This window comes from Pholcus phalangioides, unplaced genomic scaffold (genome assembly GCF_987345545.1).
Source record: "Pholcus phalangioides strain wild (caught in Gottingen) unplaced genomic scaffold, Ppha-v1.0 ptg000015l_1, whole genome shotgun sequence".
Lineage (NCBI taxonomy): Eukaryota > Metazoa > Arthropoda > Arachnida > Araneae > Pholcidae > Pholcus > Pholcus phalangioides.
The window spans coordinates 97682501-97710149 of NW_028301608.1; the positions used below are offsets into that span (position 1 = coordinate 97682501).

At 36.2% G+C, this 27649-nt stretch overlaps 1 protein-coding gene across 1 annotated transcript in view; it reads left to right on the plus strand.

Moving 5' to 3' along the window:
- The window catches only part of stg1 (stargazin-like protein), a 121736-nt gene extending 95263 nt beyond the window's left edge, over positions 1-26473 (plus strand). The window contains exons 2-4 of the mRNA XM_089244868.1: positions 13282-13374; positions 18865-19005; positions 24977-26473. Of these exons, the coding sequence (XP_089100994.1) occupies positions 13282-13374; positions 18865-19005; positions 24977-25581 (839 nt within the window). The 3' untranslated portion in view covers positions 25582-26473. The remainder of the gene's footprint in view (positions 1-13281; positions 13375-18864; positions 19006-24976) is intronic.
- Positions 26474-27649: the final 1176 nt, after the last annotated feature.

Genomic DNA, 27649 nt, shown 5'->3' on the forward strand with positions numbered 1-27649 from the left:
ATCAGAAGTTGTTATTGGATTATTTTCTTTCTTTCTGTCGTTTGAATTATTTGTTTTAAGAAATCGTGATTAAGAATTTCTATTTTTTGAAATTTTTTATGCATTTGTACGTATTTGTATGCTTATCCTGCCAGTGGGAATATGTTTCGCTATTCTGTAATAACGCAGTATAGAGAATTTTTGAATCATAATTTTTTAATCGAAGGTTGGTATGGGCGAACTACCATGAATTCTTTAATGCTATGTAAATTAGGAAAAAAAATACATTAAGGAAATGCATAATTTTGGAAATATATACATGATTATCCAGGGGAATTGTAGCATTTTCCAATATCGAAATACTGTATTTCTCGAATATTTGTGTCGTCATTTCCCATCGACATCTGGTAAGAATTTCCAAATGTGAATATATCCTATTTTTCTGGATCTCATTTTCGATTTTTTTGGATGATTTTCTGGGTTTTGATGATGCTTCCGTTGATGACTGTCTATATGGAGGAAAGAAAAAAAGTCCATACATAACAAAAATGGAAGGTTTATTCTTGAAGTTGGAAAATTTTGAATATTTTTATCTGAAAATCCATTGTCATTCTTTCACCATTTTTTTATTTTAGCTTTGCTAGCCATCATCTTCATTTCCTCCATATAACCCTTGCATGATAATGGCATCTATAAATCACCATTCTTACGACATAATATCTAGCTCGAGAAATAAAAGAGAGGATTAAGGACAGTCCATATTGCCGGTTGAATTTACTTACGATATTCAGAAAGAAATTGATGATATGGTCAAATTAGAAATAAGATACATTAGCCTTTTTTCATCTCGTTTTGATATAAAAATGTATAGGGGAGATTGTTACACCTTGTTACATTATTTTCAGTTTACATTATTTACTTTTTTGTTTACTCAAATTTTGAAATACAAAATATCAAAATAATGACACAAAATATTATTATTAATGTGTATATATATATATATATATATATATCCAAAAATAACAATAATTGAGGTAGGAACATATTTATGCATAGATCAAATGCATAATCATTCTACATTATACGCCTAGAAAAGGAAAATTAAACGTTTTCAAATTTGTAGTTCTGACTGTTCTTGGATTCCAGACTAGCACTAGAGATACAAAATCCGTGATGCCAATATTTGCTACATCTGGCACAATTGATCAATAAAATATTTTCTAATTTCTCTTCCCAAAGAAATCCATTTATTAACAGTTTTGTTATACGAATCCGACAATTTAAACTTTACGTTTTTCAGACAAATTTGAACAGGAAATAACGAAAGGTGGAAGAGAAGAAATGGAAGAGGGGCAACTGATTTTTTGTAGAAGGGAAGTTTATAACTGATATTTAAAACATATATGGTATTTAATCGCAAAAGTGTTAAAATTTCATATTCATACTGTTCCAAGGTATGCAATCTTTTTGTTTCAAGGTACACACAATGCCCCACCATTTGCAAGAAATATTTATAACTTTATTCACAGTCCTTTGTATGAGTGAGCATTTTGTATGGTTCATCAGGTGATTGCGCAGATTATATTTACCAAACTTGCAATCTTCAGAAGAAACATGACTGCTACAAGCGCACAATTCTGTTACTAAGATGTACTTACCTGCGAAATCTCTGTGAAGGTTACAGACAAAGATTTAAAACCACATTCAGTTGCAAGCTTATGTATGTCTAATCACTTGCACTCCAAAAACAAGATCTAGAATGAAATCCTATAGAAATTATTTCAAGAATTTCAAGGTTTATTACCGTCAAGTTTCCCTATGCATAATTATTTGGCACACAAACATATAATTCGATGCTGTCCTGCACTCCATGTGCCTAGCCAACTATCCTCTGGCTCAACATATGTGGGTTCCCGAAAGTCGAATGGGATAAGCCTTTTAAAAGAAGCCGCTGAACATAACTATTGACTCTATAACCATAGTTTTGCATAAAATAGTCAACAAAATTATCATGAATTAAATCGATAAATTGTGCGTATGAACCCATAATTGTTTTTTTTCTTCTAAATAATATTGATATTCATAGCCCAATACTTTTGCCCTGAAATGTTGAGAAAAAAATGCTGTAAACTATTAATATGTATACAGGGTGTCCTGTAAGTGCTAATGCTGCCTTTATACTATCAACCGTTCTTCGTGGACGTACGTTTTCCATTTAAAAAAATTCATAGAATGTGTTCAGAAGATTTTACGTTGAGGATAGCTGGAACAACGAAACCACTTTACCTTGGGAACCTCCCAAACCTCAGAGACAACGTAAAGTCAAAATTGACAGGTCTAGGCAAACGAACAGTCCTTCGATAGAAATTGAAAAGGTGGACGCCTGGCCACAACTGCATTCGAATAAGCAACTGAAGAATAGCACTGCGCTTCCAGCTGAAAAAGTGTTGTCACCTTCCTCCCTCGGATTAAAGAGAACGTGGGCAGAAGTTGTAAAAATGGTGGACAGTGGCCAAAAGTGGTCCAAATATCAAATATTATCGGGCAGGCGGCTTGCACCTGAAAGGACTAAGGGCGTGGACATCTCCTCGCTACACTTGTCAAACCCAGTGGAATCAGATGTACAAGCCGAGGTAATTTCATCGCATGACGTGAACGAAAAGAGACAATCCAACCCACTCTCCTGGGCTGAACGATGTGAAGACTATGACCGAACTATAAAAGGGACTGATACCGTAACAACAACACATAGCCGTAAGCAACTGAGAGAAGAACTTCAGGGCAGTAAAAATAGTCGGCATGGCAAAAACACTTACGCAACAGAAACCCCCCAGGCTCGTCACCAGCGAATGAGCTACCTAACCAACACTAGCAGCGGTGCGGCGAAATTAGACTCTTTCAAGGTATATAGACGTAGTCAGGTACAACACGCAGAAGAGCAGTTGGCTCAGCCGTCAAGTAGGAAGGCCACAAACCCTCCCAATTTTGATGCTGAAAGAAATGTCAGGAGGTCTGATTATGATCCTCATGGGCGTGACAGTTATCCACCACACCGACGGAAACACATTACGTCTGACCATTATACTTCCGACTATAGGGACAGCACACTGGGTACAGCGAGAGAACACTTTCGACAAGACCAACGACGAAGAAAATACCATCTCTCACAAGGAGTAGTACGTGAGGAAAGGCGGGTATATGTTGACACACGTGAACTCGGACGCCATCGCCATCGAAACTGGCAAAATATACGAGGCGTATCGACGAGACGAATGCAGATGACCGGGTATACTCAACCGATCAACACTCATATGGACAGAACGGGCAGATGTGTTGACTGTGTGCTCATGAACATGGCGCAAGACCTCCGCTTTAACACGGACCACAGGTCGAGGAGCAGAGAATGTCCCAGTTTTCTCCTCACAATAGGTCTGCAGTCGACTCGCCAGTTATTTAATCAGTGACGCAGAGATTGGTAAGGCGTGATGGTCGAAAAGAAAGGTGTAACAGTAAGTTACTAACTATGGGCCTGAATCTAGGCAGTGAATTAACACGAAACTGATGACGTCACATTCGGCAAAAAGCAACCAAGTAAGACACGGACTTCGTCTCCTTCAATTAAATGCAGACAAAGCTAAGACCTGTATCGAACATATGGAGGCTTTCGTAAGAGCACAATCAGTAGATGTGGTTCTACTTCAAGAACCATGGCAAAATAGAGGTCTTTTACGTGGTATTCCACAATCATGGCAGTCGTGGACGGCGCAACTATGCAAAAGTGCTATATTGGTCCTATCGACTCATATTAGACCGGCCACGTACAAGATCGGCCGCCACCTGGTAGCTGTTCAGATAAGTCTGCCGGGACGTGAACTTATAATTGCTAGTGTATACATTTCTCCGTACGAAGAAGTAGACGAAGCCATAGAGGAGATGGATGATCTTTGCGAGTCAGCACCAGGTATCGACATTATCTTCTGTGCGGACGCAAATTGTCATTCTTCGTGGTGGGGCTATCGAGAGACGGATCCAAGAGGGCGCGCGATGCAGGAATTTCTCACCGGCAGGAACTTGTTTCTGTTTAATTCTAGACGGACAAGACCTACCTACGAATTTTATGACGCAAAAGGATGGCCAGATCTTACTTTTACAACGTCAGAAAATATTTACAGGCGTTCCGATTGGTCAGTAGGTACGGAAGATTCGTATAGTGCGCACAAATATATCCATCTACAACTCAATATTACGCCTAGATATCAAAAACCTACGAAGTATAGAACTACCGCAAGACGATTAGCAAAGATCAGGCCTGCTACAGAGCAGATCTTCATGGACCTCCAAGAACAACTTCATATGGTTTTGGACGAGGATCAGGTTAATGCATGCTTTGACGCCTCAATGCAGCGGCTGAAAGAACGATGTATCCAGGTGTTGGGCTATGCACAACCGCGTCTTACCGCTTCTTTGAAATGGTGGACTGATGAGTTAGCAGCTTCACGCAGGCAACTTCGTAAACTAGAGCGTCGTTTCATTAAGGCCAAGGGTGATGATAGAGTACAGGCGGGGATGGAGTTTAGAAAATTCAGAGCAGGGCATATTAAGGCCGTAAACAAGGCAAAAACGACTAGTTGGATTGCCTTTTGCACAGAGGAAAGCCGCCCATTTGGACAAGCATACAAATCTATGTTCAAAACGAAGCGTCTACCACCACAGGTAATGATGTCCAACGGTCCACATACTGGTGCCACGATGCTGGAAGCGGCCCAAGCACAATTGGAGGAGATTTTTCCGAACCTCCCGGATACTATAAATTTGACTCCATACACGCCATCTATGATTATGACGGACCCACCATTCACTCATACGGAGATCAATCAAATAGTCAGAAGACTGAACAATAAACGAGCTCCGGGTATTGATAACATAAATATTCCTCTTTTGAAAACCCTAGTCGCAGCCCATGGTCATGTTATCTCAGATATCTTCAATAGTTTAGTCAAGTTGTCGGTGTTCCCAAAGTGTTTCAAACGTGGTAAGGTCTTGCTTTTCCTGAAGAAAGATAGGGATCCAGGGGTGCTGCAGTCGTATCGCCCCATCTGTTTACTCTCTACAATGGGTAAAGTCCTAGAAAAATTGGTGGTGCAACGGATCACCTACTATCTAGAGAAGGCAGACTGGCTTAGCCCAAGACAGTTCGGATTTCGTACAGGTGGCTCGGCAGAAAAAGCAATAGCATCACTGATGGAAGAGATCACGACTAGACATCGACGAGGTCAAGTAACGGCCATAGTATCCATAGACATTCGCGGTGCTTTTGATTCGGTCCGCCATGAGATAATAATCAATACTGTACGAAAATTACCAATTCCTTACAATCTCATTTGTATAGTGGAGAACATGCTAAAAGATCGAACGGTTGTGATGCCAACTGATGGAGGAGACGCGGAAAAGCATCAGGCCATGGGCTGTCCTCAAGGCTCATGCAGCGGTCCGCTACTATGGTCTATCGTGCTTGACTCACTGCTGAAAAAGAATTGGGGACCGGATGTCTATGTCCAAGCTTTCGCCGATGATCTGGTGTTTGTGATCTCGGCGAGAACTCCCAACGACATTGGCAGCACTGCGGATGCCGCGTTTGACGAACTGTCAAAATGGCTAGACGATAATCGTCTCAGCATGGAGGTGACTAAAACTAAATTACTATGGCCACACCCCAAGAAAAAACATCCCTGCATAAGAATCAATGGTGTTCGACTGCAAATATCTAAATGCATGAAATATCTTGGAGTGCATATTGACCATCAGTTCAAATTCACGACGCATGTGGCGAAACAAATTGATAAGGCTCAAGACACCATGCAAAAATTGAGACGCATAGCAGGTCCAAAGTGGGGTATACGCCAAAAATTTAGGAACATTTTGTACAGATCGGTTGTACAACGGCAAATTTCATACGCAAGCGCCATCTGGTATAAAAACCCGACACAGAGACTCCGTAAATTACTAGATGTTGCCCAACGCCCGTTCTTATTGTATGTAACTGGTGCATACAGAACTACGGCCAATGATGTTCTGTATACTGCTACGGGAAACCCTCCGCTCAGCCTATATGTTGAATATGACGCTCGTCGATCTACAATCCTGCATTTGGGTAAGGAGGTCTGGATGGACGGAATTCTTATAACACCTGATGCCTACGAAGGGAACAATAGGAGTTGGCTTCATCATCCCAGTGTGGACTTGTTCCAGAATCAAGTTCCGCTGCCTGGTACGGAACAATGCTCATCGGATGAAGCTATTAGTATATTCACGGACGGCTCAAAAACAGAGACATCCACTGCCTGTGCATACGTAGTTATGAATGCAGAAGGATCTGTTGAAGAGGCTTGGAGTCGACGGTTGCGTCAAGGGAACAGTATCTTTCAGGCGGAGGTTCTGGCCATACTAGCTGCAGTAGAATGGGCGATTAAGCAAAATCAGCAGACGACGATATATACTGACAGCGCGTCTAGTATTAATGCGATTCGTGATCAGCGCACTCCACATGAAAATACTCGGCGAATACGCAAGCATTTATACGACCATCCGTCTATCAGTATCAAATGGGTCAAAGGCCATGCAGGAATAGCGGGGAATGAAATTGCGGACAGATTGGCCAAAGATGCTCTTAATCTCTCAACGGAAGAACAACTCTTGCTACCACGCAGTCACATCAAACACGTGCTAAAAAGTGACCTGTTACAAAAGTGGCAACAGCTATGGGACAAGAATGCACATAAAGATGCCTATAAGATACAGAAACACGTCCGTTGGAATAGTTCCATTTGGTCTAGAGAGAAAGTGATCATGATAACTGAGCACGGCCCATTACCGACGTATCTAGAACGTTTCAAGAAGTCGGACAACGCCATGTGTGCGTGTGGTGAGATTGGATCTTTATGGCATTACCTGACATCTTGCCCATATACAAAAAAATTTCATTTTGGTGCTATTCCCGAAAACGGTCGACTGTGTTTCAAAAAATGAGTTTTGAAGAGCCCTATGGGCCTTGCTCGGGTGCGGTGGATTATATTGTTCCTCGATAGCAACTTACATCGCATACATACTAAGAAGACTGGAAGTGCGCGTCTGAGCGGTGGGAGCGATGACGAGTTCAAACCGGCAAGAGCCCCAGCGATTGATCTTAAGAGGAAATATGATCTTCGACCACGTCGGCGTCAACAAAAGTAACCGATAAATGGAAAACAGAAGCAAGTTCACCTGCAAGGAGACGAATCAAGTCATCGATGGCAAGGACGAATTAAGTGTTATTTACTCGGCTATATAGTGAATTGTGCTGATCTCAGTTCACCCGGTGACGATTCGGGAAACGACTGGCGGCTTAGACGATGATGATCTGCGGCTAATTCACAGTGATTCGAAATTTTATATACCAAGATTATCGGCAATCATTCGATCAATTGACGATTACTGGATTCTTATGGGATGGACGGCTATACACAAGCATCTTATAATCCCGTTTATAATTTTGATTGCCCATTGGCGTTGATTGTTTAGATTTTATTTATTTGTTATATGACTTCAGAAGTTGGCGATCAATTTTTATGTAAATTATTTTATTTTGCTGCCTTCGTCTGAGGTGGTCATGTACGTTGTTTTTAATAAAACTTTCCGGATACACCCATCCTTCGGGAACGCTTCGATATCTCTCTGAGATGGGAAGCGGGGTGTATCCGGTCTTCAAAGGTCAAAGGTAGTGTATGGACAGGACACCAGCCATTTTTATAGATAAGCTTTCAACTTCACCCATTTTCAACCCTCTACTTAAAAATGTAATTTTAAATATAAATAAGTTTTCTGGACCGAATGTGTCTAAATGTATCACTCACATAGGGCACAAATATATATTTTAGAATTCAATTTTATCTGTATCTATTTCCATGACATGAATTATAATGGTTTTTGTTTTATTTTTTATTCTGGTGCTTGCATTTGAATTTTTTTTTCGACACGGAGTTTATCTTATAACATAGCTGCCAACTTTTGAAAATCAAAATTCGGGAGATTTTCGCGCGAACCCGTATTTTATGCTAAAACCACTCCCTAATAAATACGAAAGGGATTTTTCCAAATAAAATAGGGATTTCCCACACATAAAAGTTAAAGTGTAGGGAATAAAATCCCTACTGAAAAACTGAAGTCAAATTAAAATAGGGATTTTGCTCACACGGAACTCTTGGGAATGAAATCCCTATGCAAAAAACAAGTGAAATTGGAGGCCAAAACTTCAAACTACTGATTTAAAAAAATAAATGTTGTGTTCAATCAGAAACGCTGTGGACAAACATTCTGCGCGAATGACCCCAAAATCATCGGAAGATAAACAGAAAAAAGCGTCAATTTTTGAAGAACACTGACTTTTTGTGTCACTTGCTTGATGTTTTTTTTTTTTCATTTCACATGAGTGATGATGTCAGTCTTTCCATGATCGATGTTTATGTCCGTAACACAACTTGTACAAAAAGGAAAAATCGGCCCTTTTCTGGAACGTTTGATGAAAGGAAATTCATCGGAATAAGTATCTTTAAAACTGAATAAATATGTTTTTGCTTATCAGTATTCATGTTTTGTTATATCGCACGTACGTAACTTCAACAAAAGAAATTTTGACCATACGCGCGTCACTATAATCTTCAATTATTATCCAGGACTATTGGCTGCTAAGCTATTTCCCTGCAGGATAAGACAAACAACTTTCTTGTTACCATCTCAGAAGGTTTTTAAAACTTCCTTAGAAAGGGAATTTCCCCATTTACGACGTTTGACGTCATTTCGAAAGAAGAAAAAAAAAGAGGCTTCATGCCCCATAAGAAATTCCTTAGGGATTGTTTTCATAAGCGGGGATTTTTTTTAATGAAGTAGAGAGATTTTAGGGACAATTAGGGATTTTTTTGTGATTTTCGTAAAAATTCGGGAGATTTAAGAACTTTTTGGGAGGTCGAGGGATGAAGCTAGAATTCGGGAGACTTGGCAGCTATGTTATAACAAATATTTCCTCTGCCTTCTTTTGAGTAATAAAAACTTGCAATTAACTCTTATTGAATAAAAAATTAGACGAATTCTTCAGAAACATATTACGCAAAATCATCATTTCCCAGAATTCTCCAGATATCGAGATTCTTCCGTGGAGAATAACTAGAACTTCGTCAAAGAGAGCGATATTGATTCAACATAGATAACAATTTTAATGTCCACAGGGGACAGGATAAGGGGAAAAAAAATGCACATTCCCATACTAAAATATTATTTCTTTTATTATTATTAGTATTGTTACGAAATAACGCATGGACATATTTCCAGAGCTCTTTTCAAGTTCCCATGGTGAAAAAAAAAAATAGATATACAGGATAGAAAAAAAAACCATCATTTTTCTTTTGAATGTAACGAATTCTCAACTCGTAGAAATAACCAACCGGAGAATAGCGAAATGCTTTAGATAACTTCGATAAGACGTTTCTTCTTTTTCTTCCTGCACTATTTTCGTTATAAAGAAAGAGGAAAAAAAGCTACACATGGGAGCTATTCAATTTTCCGTTCATACATTATTTTTTGTGCCTTTGCCGTTTCAAATATCGCACTATTGAGCGCGGAAAACACGAGAAGATGTAGTATTTGAAGCTATAAGATAAGAGTTAAGGAAGTTCTCTTCCTACTCAACACGAAAAAAAGCAGTACTCCGATATAAAATTCTTTTATATATATATATGTTTGAGTGTATAGATATATATATATATGCTAGAATCGTAGGATTATTCAATAACAACGCCTGTTTTCAACGACAAAAATTTGGTTTTTTTTTCGGGACTTCAAACTTCATTACATTCGCAACTATTTTTACCCTTTTTATACTATACTATCGAGTGTCATCGTGTGATTGGTTTTTTCATCTTCGGTGACGAATTTCTAACATAAATGGAAAATATGTATGTGTTTCCTGAATTTTTTTTTTTCTTCTTTCGTCTGGAATATGGAATTCTCGAGAAATAAACCCGAACGAAAATTCATCTCATGATGTAACGGGAAATATATTTTTAATTTTTCCGTCTTTGTTACGAAAATCCTTTTCATATCAGCATATTACTCATACTGAAAGCCGCTTTTCAGCTGACTAACAGCTGAAAAGCTGTTATAACTACCCGAGTTATAAAATCCGAAAGCTAAGTGTATAGCGGGAATGATTTTATAAATTGCGTTCTCTCCACTTAAAACGTTGGTAAAATAAATTTTCGGCTTGCGGGTCATATTTTACTAAGGGTTACTTTTTCCTTCCGTATAAAAATCTGAATCAATTCTTCAACAGCTGAATATGAGTGAAAAACATTGATTAAAAAAGGGATATAGCAAATATTTGACTTATAGATTTTTGATGGGTCCAATAAATAACTTCAATGCACGAATTTTTTACCATTCGAAATTAAGATTCGAATCTAAACTCTTACTGTAATAAAAGAGAATCGCACGGAATAAAGACAAATTATGTTACTAGTTATTACGGTTTGAATCTTTTTGTTTTCCTGATTATTAATTGACTGAATGAATGGGTAATTAATAAATCCAACTACTTGATGAGGTTTTCATGTTCTCGGGGTAAAGGACGTTACCGGTATGAGTTCAGTTTACTCAACGTTTCTCCAACACCAGTGGTTGCCATCATCAGGAGGTGACTTAACTTGATACAAAATTCAACGATTTGTTTCTCAACTGGAAATCACGGCTGGACCAAATCTCCAGAAAGAAAATATTACATGAGCAGTCGGATATGATCCTTAAAATAATAGATGCCCGAATTAAAAATTGACATGCTCGAAAAATATTATCACTGGATATACGAACTTATTCATTTGCATTAAAAAATATCGAAAGAGATATCATTTTTGTTAAAACGAAATTTTGAAAAATACTAATAATAATATACTACTAATAATAAAATACTAGTCACTAATCAAAAGTCTAAGATTTTTCTAACTGGTAATTGTGCCAAACGGCAGTCGAGTGGTTAGGGCGCTCCTCTTTCACTGTGCTGGTCTGTGTTCGAAACCCGGTTCGGGTATGGATGTCTACTAACACTGGACGGATCATGCTGACACCTTCGAAATACGTGAGGGGACCACGTTATTTATTAAAAAGAATAAAATATATATAACTAAATAATTTTCCGCGCTGTTGGTGTCGGAAAAGAAGTCATCGAGTGACCTCGTTTACGGAATCATAGCCGGTTTACGGTACGGGATCGGATTTGGGAAGGCGTTGGCTTGTTTTTAGACATTTCTTCTGGAATTTCTAGAAAAATACTAGGCGAATCGTAGTGAAATTTCAGTCAAGTTTGCTTTATGCTTGTGCTCACAATTTCCTGTGAAAATTTAGCCACGGGTGCATTTAGGAGACTGAAAAAAAATTAAATAATAATAAAAGAAAGTTTTCGATCAACCCTATATGTTAAAAACTGTAAATGACTTGCAACTTTCACGCAAGAAATATTGTACTAACTTTGCTCAATGTTTGTATGTATTTCCGTGAGGATAGCACGCATACTCAAGAAGATATAAATGTTTTCTATAAAAATTCCCATTTCATCGCGTGTGTTTTTCGGTTATTGCATGCGGAACTTACAACCATTTTTTATAAAATTCACAGAAAAAATCTGGCACTATACATGAGATAGTATAGTAATTTGTGTAGTCTGATAGGTCTTTATTCAATAAGATATGAGTATTTTTAGTAAATAGGTTTTAATCGCGCTTGCGCAGAAAATATCCATTATTTATAGTGCAACTTACATAAAAATTCCTGTTGAATGCCGTGAAAATTCAGAACGATATACTCGATATTGTGAATTGTAATTTATGTTACGGACTGAGAGTACCTGGAATTTCCACAAAGGGATTTCCACAAATTCGTATTTCGATTATTTTATATGATTTTTAATGATTATTTCATAAAAAATACGCCCACAGCTTCATGCAAATGAGCGAAGATACGTGTCAGATGCTATAAAAGAGAAATGCTTACCCATTACACACGTGTATGATATCAAAATGAAGAAACTCAACGAAATAATCAAATGACGGAAAATATTCGAAACACCAATTTGTGGAATATCCCTTATCATCCAGGCACTCTCAGCGATTGACTTAAAATACAGCTCACGATATCGCGTATGTCTTTCTGAATTTTACGGCATTCAACTGGAATTTTTATATAAGTTGCACTATACATCTGGCAACCAAATTATGAAAAAATAAAATATATATTTTATTTTCTGTTCACATGAGCGATTAAAAATTATTCATTAAGAATATTCGTACCTCATTGCATAAAGAATTAACTCCAAATTTTGATACGTGTAGAGTAGAGGTCTTCAACCTTTTCTCAGTCCGAGCACTGCCTGTAATCATCATTAAAAGAAGAGCACCCTTACGACAAGTTTAACAAACGAATGCATGAAATGACGATGATTTCAATCCTTGAATCAATCCTCAATCCAAGGTGTTTAATTGGAATATTAATCAAGTGCTCGCGAGCACGAAATTGGACATGAGCATCAAGCACGCTGAGTGCATCAGGGGACACCGCGGTGCTCGCGAGCAACGGATTGAAGATGCCTAGTATTTAGTGTCAGATTTTCTGTGAATTTAAAAAAAAAATTTTAAATTTCGCATGTCATAAGCGAAAAACATGTGATGAAAATTTGAATCTTTATATAAAATATTTACATTTTCGTATAAGGCAATTCATATGCATTTTCGTGTGAACAATACCCAAAAATGCTCACAAATATTGTGGAAAATTAGTAAAATATTTTGTGGAAGTTTCAAATTATCCGCAGTTCTTTTACCGTACAGGGTTGATCGGAAACCTTTTTTTAATTATTTAATTTTATGTCGGTCCCCTAAATGCACTCATGGCCAAATTTTCACTGGAAATCGTAAGGGTTCACGTGATCGAAATTTTCTTAAAATCCGTGAAAATATCTTAACTCTCAAAAGAGCACAGACTTTCGGAAACAGTGTATGTATCAATCACCACTAACTACGACACTGGGGGCATCTATAGATTCTTCTCCATAAATTTCTTTTCCATCAATCAAGATTTTCTTAAAGATTCATTGCTTTTTGATGAGTATAGTTGAGGCTGTGGACAGCTCAAAACTAACTTCAATTATGGACTATCTGTATATATCTCATATACTGTATAATTATGCATTGAGAGCTGCTAGTGATATTAATTTTTTACTTATTACAGCTGGAAAGATAATCATGAAGTGCGAAAATATTGATTATTTTCCACCTGAGGAGTATAGTCCAGATCCCAACGATTCAACTATGGCAATACCATGTACGTAGACACTTCAAATTCTATTTTTGGTTTTAGATGCTGTACAAATACGAATCTGTAAATATTTACCGTTAACATTTCACAAATCTTTAATATGAATCATTGAGTTATTATTGTTACTATACAGGGTGTCCTATAAGTCCTAATTCGGCCTCTATCTCATCAACCACCTGCCGTAGAGGTATGATTTTAATTTAAGAAATGCTCAAAAGGCATTCAAAAATCGCCCTGTACCAGCTTTAAGAGTTAGAATAATATGTATGTTATAAAATCAAAAATCTTAATTGGTATACGATCCCCTTGTCCTCTAACTTCCAATTAGGAAGTTGTTACACTATATCTCCTGATGCCAACAGGAGAAGTCTCATGTTTCTAAGTGCAATATTCGCTGATATATTTGAATACAAAAATCTGAGAAAAGTTATGGAAGAACAGCAAAAATTAACAGACGACGTTTCATTCTATCATTTATGCTGTCCTTTCCTAACTTTTCTCCAATTTTTGCATCCAAATAGCTCAGCGAATATTACACTTAAAAATTTAATTGTTTTGTTAGACTCAGAAAAGACAGAGCAACAACTTTCTAATTAGAAGTTAGTTCTAATTAGGAGACAAGGGGAGACCGGACCGTATGAAAATGTAGATTTTTTTCTTTATTTTACGTGACACACGGTACTCTTACTCTCAAAACTGCACAGAGTAAGTTTTGAACACATTTAGAGCATTTTTTAAATTGGAATTATACCTCTACGACAAACGGTTGATGGGATAAAGGCCGCATTAGCACTTACACGGCAACCTGTATACTATCTTATACTATCATGTTATGATTATGCAATGCAAAATAATTTCAGTTGTGTAAGTCTCAAAGAATGTTTACTATTAAAGTAAGTAACGTACTAAAGCCTTCAAGGTTTTAAAATTGAGATTAGGTAAATGAGGTTGATCCGGCCGTGATAATCTTCAGTGATTTTTGCCGAGACGTGTTTGATAAACTCTGAAAAACAGATTATGGTAAAAAAAAAATACTTTAAAGAGTTATGAAAAGGGGAAAAACCCCCATTAAAAATTGTATATGGCAGGATTAACGATCTAAAGTTATGAAATAATGTTACCTCAGAAGAAATATAAATATATCGTAAGAAATTAACGACGTAATTTTCGGAGTGACACTTCTGACACAATATGGAGGACTTACGCATCACCCCAACCAAAAAAAATAAAAAATAATAATAATTATATATATATATAAATCGGTCACGTGTCCAAAGAAATAGCTACACACCATATGGACATCATATTTTGAATCCCGTCCGAAGTAAAAGAAATACAGCAAATTTGTCACGCGTTTTACCAACATGGTCATATCACCATCAGAGACACCTTAGTTAAAAACTAACTACAAGAACCACTGTTGAAGAATTGTCTTCAAATACAAACACAAAAAAGGCCGCAACAGATAAATTGCCTTACCAGGTGGTTGCAAAAATACGTCTATATAAAAAATATGGATGCCAAATATATCTGAAATACAGCAACCCAATATAAAAGCATGTATCTCGAAAATAATTCATACAGTATAATACACTGCCTATAAAAAAGATTGCAGTTGCCTTTTCCAAGAATGGATAGTTTCTCGATTTATCCTAATATGCTTGTCGTATTTCTTTTTAAACATGTCAATTGTGTTAGAATTCACGACCTTCGGAGATAAGTTATTCCATTTATTCAAAATCCTATTACAGAAAAACGCCCTGCGACACCACAACCTGGAATTGTCACTTACTAAACAATACTGGCGTCCCCTTGTCGAAGTAGTTGATTGAAGGGGTATTAATAACACATGGTCCATCCTATCCATCCCCTTGAAAACTATAAACACTTCGATCATATCCCCCCGACACCCGAGTTCCTCCAATGTAAACATATTCAAGGAAATAATTTATTCGAAAATTCTATAATTTCATTTCATTTTTAAGAAGAACGTTTGATAATGTTCTGCGGGAAGTTTTAAGAACCTAAAGAAATAGGGGATTTTATTTTGTGACATGAGCTAAAGTTAAATCACGTTATGAAACCACCCTTAGTTGTGCAATCAATCACCGAAGCTTCGCAGCTTTTCCGACTCCAAAAGCAGAAAATCTTGACGCTCGTTAAGCTCGAAAAGCTCTAATTCATCTACCATTAAAATTCTTTATATACCTAGCAGGTTATTCATATCTGAAGCCATTCATTACACGCAGTACATCAAGATAGAAACAGACATGTATATACAAAGATATATATCCTACTGTCTTCATTCACCGAACAAGCTCCACCTTGAGTTAGGTATTAAACGCTCAAATTGTCACCAGCAGCATCTTACAAGTTTTGTCGCTGCAGAGAGAGAGAGAATTTCAGAGCATTAGTTGAAGTTATTCTCATAACCGAGAAGTCAGTGAGATAACGCAAACTACTAATGATCTAAATCCTCTTAGTAGGATAATTCTGTTTTCATTGGAGAATTACATACGAAAAACTTTCACCGGTTTAACTCGCTGAATCCATTATAGTTTCAGCTCGAAGCGTTATTTCGAAATATTAACGGAACGAGCCAAATTTCTCAGCGGAAAATACAAATACATTAGACTTGAAGTAAGAATACTCTATTGGGAAATTTGTTTCTATAGCGCATTTATTGGTAATATAATTCTTTTCGTTCTCTATTGAATTGAGTAAACTTGTTAGAGTATGTCTGTTGTATACAGTAGCTCGGTTGAACTGGGTATAATTGTATGTTTATGGATTCATGTATATTTACGAATTCGGAGTATATTTTCACGAATAAGCAATGTTGAGAAAGATGGAAAAACTCAGAATCAGATTCCCATCAGGAGTGTATATATATCTATGCTATAATACTTTAGCGTGTAGAAATGTGTCCATTTTTCACGGCTTTGTTCACTCTGAGTACATTCCAGCAAGAACCCTACGACGACAATGTTTCATGCTATTATGGTACTGATGTCGAGCATATATCATGGAAATAAATTTTTCTTTCGTATGTTATGCGTATAATAACGCAAGATATTTTTCAAGAATCTCTCCGGAGAGCTTTTAAAATGGGATCCCGAAATCCTGAGCATTTGTTTGAAGGTGTAAAATGTTTTTCCTCGTGGAATTTATTCCGGCTATTTCGCATGTCTTGTATCCGTGAGCGAACGATTCGTTTAAAACACACGGTGATACGAGAAAAAAGAAACAAACCAATAATATCTCCAGCATATGTTCCGAAATAGATCACGTGATTTTATATTTTTTTATTCGTATTTTTCATTTTCCAGTCTTAATAAAATTTTCTAAAAGAAAATAATTCAAGTCTTAATTATTTTCATATTTTCTCAAGAATTCTAGAAAGTTGCATTTTTGATTTAAAAAAAGCAATTTTTTGTTTTAGAACTTTATTTTGTCATTTTTTAAATTTAACTCGGACTTTTTGTTAAATATTTAGCTAAACATTTATTTTTCAAAAAATAATTCTCATATCTTACATTTTTTTAAATATACTTTAGTCTAAAATCTGAAAAAATGTCTTACAAAAAAGAATTGGGAACTGTTTAGTCTTAAAAAATTATTTAGTCTTTTGTCTTAGATTAGGGAAAAACTATTCAATCTTAAATGAAAAAAAAAAATATATATATATATTCTGTTTCTCAAAATTGATAAAATTTTAACATTAAAAAATATTTAGCCTTAATTTCTTTCAAAAAATGTATTTAGCCTTGAATTGTTAGAATAAATACATTTAGTCTAAGATTTTTTAAAATCTTTTTGTCTTTCAAATTTCCACTTTATACTACATTAATCTTCTAGGTCCTGTGTACTTGAATACACAGGGCAAATACATGGTCAAAAAACCGATTATACCTGTTTGGTATTTTATAATTTTATAAAGCACACTTCTAGAGGTCATTTCAATAGAGAATACGGCTGTACAGGATGTTCTGCAAGTGCTAATGCGGCCTTTATCTCATCAATCGTCCGTCGTAGAGGTATGGTTCCTTTGTGATGAGCATTTAAAAAATGCTCAAACGGTGTTAAAAAATTACCCTGTGCCAGTTTTTAAGAGTGAAAATACAGTGTGTCAAATAAAAAATTTAAATCTATATGCAGTCTCCTTGTCCTGTAACTACCAATTAGAAAGTTGTTGATCCTGTATAGTCTGAGGCGAACAGAAAAAATTAAATGTTTTTAAGTGCAATATTCGCTAAGAGATTGGAATTCAAAAATCAGAGGAAAGTTGTGAAATAACAGCAAAAACTAACGGAAAACGCTTCTTTACTTCATTTATGCTGCCGTTTCTCAACTTTCGTCCAATATTCGAATTCTAATATCTCAGCGAATATTGCACTTGGAACACATTTTTTTTACTTGTTGGTCTCGGGAGAGACAGGACATAAACTTTCTAATTGGAAGTTAGAGGACAAGGAGCAGGTACAGAAATTTAGATTTTTTTTTACTTTGTGACACTGTATTTTCACTCTCAAAACTGGTACAGTGTAATTTTTGAATGTCTTTTGAGCATTTTCAGAACTGAAACTATACCTCTAAGACAGTTGGTTAATGAGGGAAAAAGGTCGCATTACTACTTGCAGGACACCCTGTATAAATATAATACTTTTTTTATCTGAGTTTCTGAAGTTTTACTTGTTGAGAGATTCATTAAATAGCACCAAATTCAGGGGATTGAAAATAAAATGGCAGGTAATTATTCAATATTTTGCTGAGCAACATTTTATCTGTTTATGAAAGCAAACTTAATCTTAAAATGAAAGCAAACTGTATATTTTACTCATAATCAACCATTTTAGCTTATCAAAATATTCCACTAATTATTTAAAATTCTGTTACTTTGATGTATTTTTATATTAAAAATATGCTAAAACAGCCCTCATTTACATCCGTTTTTGTATTTATGTGTTTTGAAATTATTGGAAATTACCCAACTATCTCAGTTAAATAATTTTATATTTTTAAAAACTGCAAATAATAATACATTTTTTATTTATTTTTTTTAAAAATAATTTGAGTAATTTAGATTTTGATTGTTTCATTGTCACATATAATAATGAAATAATAAAATTACTATCTGAACTTAAATTTTTTCAACTTCCATATTTATCTTTAAGTTAGTTATCTATATTTTATTAAAAGTTTCTTAAAAGTGCTAAACAATTTTTATTTTGTGAACGATCGATTCTGTTTTTTGCCTTGAATCAGAGTAAAAACAAGTGACAGGTGAATTAATTTGGATTTAAAAGTATTGAGAATGTGGAAAAATCTCACAAAAATTCAAAAATTTTAAGAAAAGTTTCTAGAGACAATAATAAGGGTTATAGATAAAAGAGAAATTTCGTATTCAAAAATATTTTGTGAATAAATGACTTCATATTTTTCTAATTGTTTTTTGTGGGTTTTTTGTGTTATTGTGTATTATATATTGTCTTACAGATGCTGTGAAGCGAGCAGCAGCGTTCATCTTTATGAGTTGTATCATCCTTATGTTTGGTTTCTTGTTATGCATACTAGGCAGCATCTGCCCTAAAAAACCAGTCATTTCCTTTGCTTCGGGTATAGCGTACATATTATCAGGTAAGGAGGTAATTTATATATTGTTAAAAATTCCTACCTAAAAAAAAAAATCTAACGTAAAATGCGTGACTGCAGTATATGAGTGAACGTACATAGTTCCGGCAATCATAATACGGTGATTCACAATTTTTGAATACAGAAGGTTTCAGTTGCAATGACCCGTATCCATGGGCGGAGATACGGGGGCGGGGCGTGTGGGGGCATTGCCCCCCCCCCCCAGGAGAAGGGTTATTGTACAAGTATAGGTAAAATCATTTTCCAATGAAACCCAAGGTTACATTACCCCTCCCTCTTCGTAGGGAATACGTGCATCATCCAATTTCTGGGGTCGCCAAATTATGGCAACCTTGCTCACATTATGAGGAGTGACAGAGCAGTTTCTTCCTAGAAGTTGCAAGCGATTCCGTAAGAAAAATAAATATCGTGCTTTCTTTTCTTATGTGTGAGGAATGTCTGTTTTTCTTGTGATACCCAGGGTTACTTTAGAATACTTTATACACACCGTTTTATAGCTCCAGTGACTCAAATTACAAAATGACATGAGCTGAGAGTAAAAGTCATTTGTAACCCTAGGTTCATTTGCCAATACAGTCGAATCCCGTTTTTACGAATACCGTTATAGTAAAAATCTCGTTGTAATGAAAACTTTTCTGATCATTAAATAAGTTTACATAGGAGATATGTATTGGAAATTCCAATATTACGAAATGAAAAATGCGGTATAACGAATTCAAAAGTTAGTTTCGGAAAATCAACAAAAGAGTACAGATCCTTCCAAAAATTATCGCTTGAAATCGGTTTCAGAAAAGTAACTTGTTGAACTATCGAGGAAGAAGGATTGTTCTTCTATGGCTTGTGGGTAAGAAATTTCAACCAATACTGTGCGTAATAAGAAATAAAATCTGTGGTAAGCCAGTGCTACGCGTTTTGATTGTATCATATTTCTTCTGTTTCAAAATTAGTGGCCTCGAAAGGAAAGTTTGGATTTAGAATAAACAGATCATTTCTGAAGTTGATGCTGGAGTAAATGGAAATAATATTTTTCATAAAAATATGGCATATCTTCAACTACTCTTTCAACATTTTTGAAGAATCGTACCAAGTTGGAATTTCAAATTCAAATAGCAGTAATAGGATATCACATAAAAAAAGACGACTTTCCTCGCACATTTTTGAGATGTGGATGTAGCTGTCTTTACAGGACAAGTAAAAGGCATATTCCAAAAACACACATGATTTCAGGGCATTAATTTCTGAAATGCACCAGTTACCCACTCATATGAGAGAAGACTTTGGAATTTGCATGCGCTATTGGATGCGAAATCCTTCAAGCATTGCACGTGTGTACTGTAAGTTAAACTCTAAAGTTTAGGGGAATTGTGTTGTTTCCTCAGCTTCGACAGTACTTGTACAAAATAATAATAATAATTGAGGATTATTTTTGAAACTTAAGGGGATAAGGGACGTTCACAGATGAAAAGTTCTCATCACTGTATATTTCTTGATAAAAAATGGTATTTCAGTATCAGTATAATAACAATTTCCAGGTCTCTTAGTTTACAAAATATTTGTTTCAGCAAGTTTGGCGCCTTATTTAGACACCAAGGTATCAAACTGGAATGGTCATTTTACGTCTTCTCTGTCTGAAATTTCATTGAAAAGTGTCAATTTTTTTATTTTGCTCTGTAGGCATATATCAATGTGTTTTGTGTTATGAGAAACCATTAATGAATAAAAAATATAAACCAGTTTTTGTTGCATAAATTTACAATTTTTTTCATTTTTTTGCCTAAATTATCATAACAATAAAATCACACAGTAAAATAGATGCTACATATCATTGATATATACCTACATAGCAAAATAAAAAAAATGATACTTTACATTAAATTTTGAGACGCAGAGGACAAAAAAATGACCAAAAAATACTGTTCCAGTTTGGTGACTTTTGGTGTCTAGATAAGGCGCCAAGCTAGCTGAAACAAATACTTTTTAAAGTAAGAGACCTGAAATTATTATATTGGTATTGAAATTTCATTAAAGCATTTTTTGCAAGAAATGTACTGTAATAAGAAATTTTATTTGATGTTCTTATTCCCCTTAACTTCATTGTCTTTACTATCTAAAATGTAAATAAGTATTTTTTCCGTGTGTAGAATCAAATTCCGTAATGACAATTTTTTTAACGAATGTTATCATTCGTGACATTGGAAATTTATTTATAAAGAAATTTCGTTATGACAAAGTGATTTCTTCAGTCCTTTGGAGTTCGTTATAACGAGATTTGACTTCATTGTTTTATCTTGACGTGCACTATCATCCCTCTTCCATTTTGGCGGCAGAGTTCTCCAAAATCCCTGTGGAAGTAAAAGGCGCTCTAACGAAGAACGAATCACTTTCAAAGTAGTTTCTTGGCTAAGCTTTTTTTTACACAAGAAAGTATCGTGTAAAATGTGCATTAAATAAAATTTGTAAATTTGGGTGTGAATTATAGGAAACGAAATAATTAAAAAAATATATTATCAAAAATGTCTATCATAAAATATATTTCTCCAAAACTCTGGATAGCCTGAGTGTCTGATAGAGAATCGCTGATAAATAAAATCGATCAATAATATATTGACTCGACCATCTAAACGCTTGGAAGTCCAACTTTATTTAAAGAGCATAAATAAAGAGAAAAATACGTTATATAAATTAGGCTAGTAATCAAATTTTTTTTAAATAATTTCTGAAGGTTTTTCCGAATGTTTATTTTAGTCTCAGGCGCGTAAACAAGAAACATTTCATTCTATCCATAACATCATAGCAAAGGAAATAATGCAACTATTACGATAAAAGCATTCCCGAAACTCTCCTTATTGATGAAATTTTAAGTATCAGAATAGAGAACGAAGAAGTCCCCGTCTAGACCACTAAATTATTCACAATGACTAGACATCAAAGGCACATCGTGAATTTATAATGTTTTTAATATTAACGATTTGTCACGATTTTATCGGAATACTTATGGGAAAAAGAATATTGCTGTAATTTATCTTTTTATCGAAGTTGGCAATCATCCAAATCGCTTCTCGCCAGGTATTGGATAAGAAAAACCATCATATTTTCTATAATAAAATCATTACAGATGTTTTTAGAACAGTTCACACATATACACGTGATCTTCTTGATATGCACATAGTGGGTTTCCGTCAGGTGACTTTGAATTTTTCCAAAGTGCCTGGTTCAAGTATTGATGAAGGTGAAGTATGAGCTGTATGCATGCCAACTCACGTGCCAGAAAGTTAGAAGATGTATGAAAGTATTTTATACTGTGGATAGAGGGGGCATTTGAGGATTTTTTCTACTTTACTTTTTGATGAATTTATTACACTCTTAATTTTTCTATAGAAATATTCTCCGAGTTTATGTTTCTCTTTTCTGTTCACTGACCTTCTGTGATAGAAACAAATAATTTTGGTCCTAATTTTGGAGGCAAGTTAGTTATTACAGCTGGAGATTTCGTACTTGAAAACTTGAATTTAAATGCTCAAACTGCGAATTGCGATAGAGATGTGGCAATATGCGTGTAATTTTCCTGCTAGTATTGTGCGTGCTCTAACGCTGTCAATAAAATAACGCTTCCAGGAGATTCCGATTAACCGGATTCTTTTTCTTTTGTTTGAATCCTAGGTGCTACGTTTGGCAAGGTATCTATCCTGTTCGAAGGATACGCATCTATAGCTTTTTCCGAGACCGATTTGTCGGTAGATTAGGTGCACAACACAGCTGGCGAGAACCTTTTCCGGCATCTTCATCAGCACCTCTATGTTCGGACTTTTCATTGAGAATTTAAAATCGTTGCCACAAGAGCTTCGAATTGACAACTCGCGATCAGGGTCAAATTCCATTGAACGACTCTCTAAAATCTCTCAGCAAGATCGATAGAACCATCATAAACCCAGACTGATGCAATTAGCAACTTACTCCAGTTACAAATTCTAGCAGCTTGAGCAAGCTAGAGGTCATCAGCCAGTACTTTAGCCTTGAGTCCTCCTGATCTTGAGTCCTCAACCAATGGGACGTCTAGATTCTTTCACAAGAGCTCACCAGTCACTACTTCAGCCTTGAGTCCTCTCCTCCGGGTCGCCATCCAGGCAGAGGATCCTCTATCCAGTGCTTTAACCTCAATCCCTTCGGTAAGAGCCTGCAGCTGTTTCCAGAAGTCCAGTATCAATTCGTTCAGCATCACTCTTGATGATACAATCCTTGAACTACACCATCAACGGCAGCGGAACCACGGGAAATCTTTTTTTTTTTAACATTGGAGTTGAATATCATAAGACCATCAGTGGGAGACTGTCTGAATTCTTCCGATCACAATCAATCCCAGTTTAGAATTCTGGGCTATCAGCTCATTATTTGTGTTCATCAACTGACCCGGCAGAATAATTAAAAACAAATAGTGTGATCCGGTTATCAAATCAATCTCACCCGAAGTAGTAAGATGTGTCAGCTAAGTCAAATCCTACCAGCAGGCCGCTATCTTCAAAATGGACACCCGTAGAGAGCTGAGTCAAACCAACTTCTTCGGGATGTACGCATCTCAAGTCAGGATCAGTTCTTGAAGTGATGCTCAACCTGACACGTCATACATCAATCCAAGGTTGATATGGTTTTAAACGTAGTCAAGCCATTGACTGGAATATTTTTTCGGGACACAAATTCCAATCCGAGGCTCCGAACAAACGCTTCTGATACGAACGTTGCCCGTGATCCCGAATCAAGCATCATTCTCATATTTCACACTTTATCATCGGAACTGCGGACAAGAGTCCTGTCACAGTGGGTAGAAAAGCAACAGTTCTCTTCGATCTTTCACCACCTGCTCCCCTATCCGTTCAGGACAATTTTGAGGTGGTTTAATATTCATTTTCCACCAGTGGACATTGAAGTCGTAAAACAATTCAATTGAATGTCGTGATGAAAGCTCTTATAACGTTTGCCATTACACGTGTGAAAAGATAATTGGGAAGGGCACAGCTTGCTCGATACACGGTTTTCCGATAGACAGTTAAAACACAGTCCTTGCTTACGCACGAAACGCGTACGGTAGGAGACACTAAGAAACTTAAATTTCACTCGTTTTGACACGAGGTGTTGACCCAACCTTAAACACTGAATGCCCTTCCTAATTTTCTTGTAACAATTCTCTCTTCCAGAAGGATGACCCTCTTGTTCTCTTACGCGATCTCATCAGGCAGAGTTTCTTAGGTGAACCACATATAGGTATCCTGGGTGAGATTTCCTTGTGGTACCATTTTCAGTAGCTACCACTGCAACATTAGTAAAATATACAAGAACCGACTGGTCTCACGTTGTTAGTGATGGATTAGCGGGATATTGTGGTGTCTGACGTGGCTCAAAAGAGCTGAATGGAGTGTACTGATCTGTTTATATATTATATTTACCTTTGAATAGCCAAAATTCTTTGCGGATGTGATATTTCTTTCGTAACAGAAAAGTAGGCGAAGAGTGAGCCCATATCACGTGGCTGGTTTCAAAAAAGCTGGCCAGACTTCCACCGTAATATACTCGTGCATTGTAAATCAATGTTTCTCACTGTGGGCGTTATTGTCCCCGGGGTAGAATGGTCGGGATAGGGGGCGGTAGAAGCTCCGAGTTTATGATAGGATCCTGTGGATTAGCTTGCGTTGAAGGGGCGATGGGAGAAACAAATTTCTGAAGAAGGGGAAGATGGAGCAAAATGGTCGAAAAGCTCTGTGGCAGATGGTATGCATAATTTTCTGTATTCTTAGTAGCAGAATGGCTCTAGTCTTCTTCGACAACTACTTATATTATATCCTTCATTGAGGTTGAGCGGTGGGTCATGATCTGATTTGGTGGTGGGGGGGGGGGGGGTATGCTTAATAGCAAGAAGCTTGATGTCTTTTGATTTGATAATTGATTTTCCGATTCTTTGTTACAGGTCTGTTAGTTCTGACGGGAATGGTGATCTACATCTCAACATTCAAATCCGAGGTCGGCAATAAACTTCGACCGAGGTCGTCTTTCCAGGGTCCGATGTTCCGCTACCACTACGGTTACTCGTTCATCCTCGCGGTGTGCGCGCTGATGATGAGCGAACTCGCTGGCACCTTCACCATATTCCTCTTCATTCACTGGCATAAGACGGACATTAAGAAGAGGCAGAGCAGCCTGAGGCACCACCACCACCACCAACATCATCACAACAAATACGCGGAATTCTCGCCGACTGGTGCAGAGGACCACATAGCCTGTCGCCGCCACAGCAGGGGCAGCAGTAGTAGTGGCCGGAGGAATTCCAAAGCCAGGGATTCGTCTTCCGGCGAACTTTCACCTTGCGCCTCGACGAGCCGAGGCGGCATGATGCGCAGGACGGTTCATACCTCAATTCCTACGTCGGAATCGATGCGCGACCTAGCATATTACAATTTGCCTCCGTTTTCTAGGGACACCACGTGCAATACGGTGTCGACATCGGCGGACATTAACAGGGAATACTCTCGCGAATTCTCCTTCGAGATACTCAGGCGCACGACACCTGTTTGAAACCTTAAAAAAATAAATAATTGAAACTTTAAAGAAACGCTAGATATTATCAAGGAAACTACAAATTAGTAACAACTGTACAAAAATTATAGTATTATACAAAAATTATCGGACTCGACCACGTTCGGGTCCACAAATTCAGTTTGTACGATGGTATATTATATACATATAACATTTATATTTCGTTCCTTACCGGAAGAATATGCACCAATAAAACTATCGTACGATTGTGCAATTGTTGAATCGAATTGTTACGGAACAATTGTTACTTTACGTTCTATCGGAATTTTTTTTTTCCATATCATGTGGTTAATGGTTCCGCGGAATTTTAATTCGTATTTTATATTTTGAACATTTATCATTTCTATACATGATGGGAAGTATACTGAGTAGGTTAAAAATATATATATTATATATTATACTATATATATTATGCTCCATATTTATACTGCTTTTTTGTGCGGCAATAAATCTGCATGAAATATATAGAATGAAAAAAAAAAGAGTAAAATAAATACATAAAATGTAGAAAAGTAGAGAAAAGAAAATGCTTTTTTCAGACAGAAAAGAGCCAAAGAATAAAAGTGCTTAATTGAATTGATTAGGAAAAGCATTATTACTATAACGAAATAAAATACTAATTTTTTCCCCATAAATTTCTGAGTTTGTTGATATGCGGAATAATTTATTTAACTATTTAATTAGATTTCTTTTTGTTTTTAAAAAAGGAAAGAAATACAAGTTGTGTGGAAGTGAAAATGATGGATTGAATGTGTGTATATTAGTCTTCCTCTTGTTAGATGAAATTGAAAAAAAAAATGAAATTTTTGTATCTGAAAAAATAAATTTGTTTGAACTGGAAAAAAAAATCGGAAAAAAATGTATAAAACCGTTTATATTAAAGAATTAATGAAATATGTGTTTGCTTTTCAATACGATGGCTTTCCGCGACATCTATCGTGTTATTTTTGTTAATTTTAATGGTATTTGCTTTTTTAGTTTTTGTCTTAGATTGTATTCGTGGCGCGTTTATTAAATTTGATTTATAGACGGGTAATACAGTCCGTTTCAAAAGTTCAGGCACTTCAGATGTGTAACTGCCACCCCATGGATACAATTTCAAATTTTGATTCCATTTTTTTTGCTTGTGATCAGAATGCAGAAACCTACTTTAAACTTTGGTCTTTGTTGAGGAAAATGCCTTTTGAATTTTTTAAACTCAAAATCGTGAAAAATAGCTGTCTGGAAAGTTTAGAAAATCTTCTATATATATACACATGCAAATTTCTAAAGATTGCGTCTATATTGCTTATCAGAGACGTGATGGTATAAAAGTGGAAATCTATCGATGGTTTTCATTGAGAAAAAAAATTGCCCAAGTCGTCGTCTATTTTGTGCGATGAAATCCTTCGAGTAATTCATTTGAAAGCGGAACGAAAGGCGGTAAAGGGAATTGCTATTGCTTTGAGCAGGTCGAAATCAAGTGTCTGACGTGTATTAACCCAACGTGCGTCCCGGAACCCAAAACCTGGTTGTGGTAGACAACGCAGTATAAGTTTACACGAAACCAAAACAGTTGGAAGATTGGCTTCAACGCATAAAAAAGATTTTGCACGAAAGTATGAAACATACTGGAGTGAAAATTTCAACGGATACAGTTCATAGACAGATCAGAAAAGCTTGTATTTGATTCATAAAAGAGTGGTTAGGAAATCACCTGTCAGAAGGGAACACTAAAAAGAGGTGGAGATGCGAGACTCGAATGAGCACGAAATCATGTTTTGTGGGGCTTAATGTCATATTTTAGTGCAGCAAAAAAAAAAAAAAAAAAAAAAAAAAGTGGAACTCACATGTTCCACACGGATCTTTTCAGCAGACAGTAAGGTTGAGCTTCATGGGCAGCATTTGCTTTTAAGGGTCAGGCTTCCTTAACTTTTGAAATAGGTCGTCAAAACTCTGATGCTTAAAGGAAATTCCCCAGAACAATTTGCTACTGATCGGAGAAGATTTAAAGAGGACCAAGCTTGACATTTCAACATTATAACGTGTCTACTGAAAGATCTGCCTA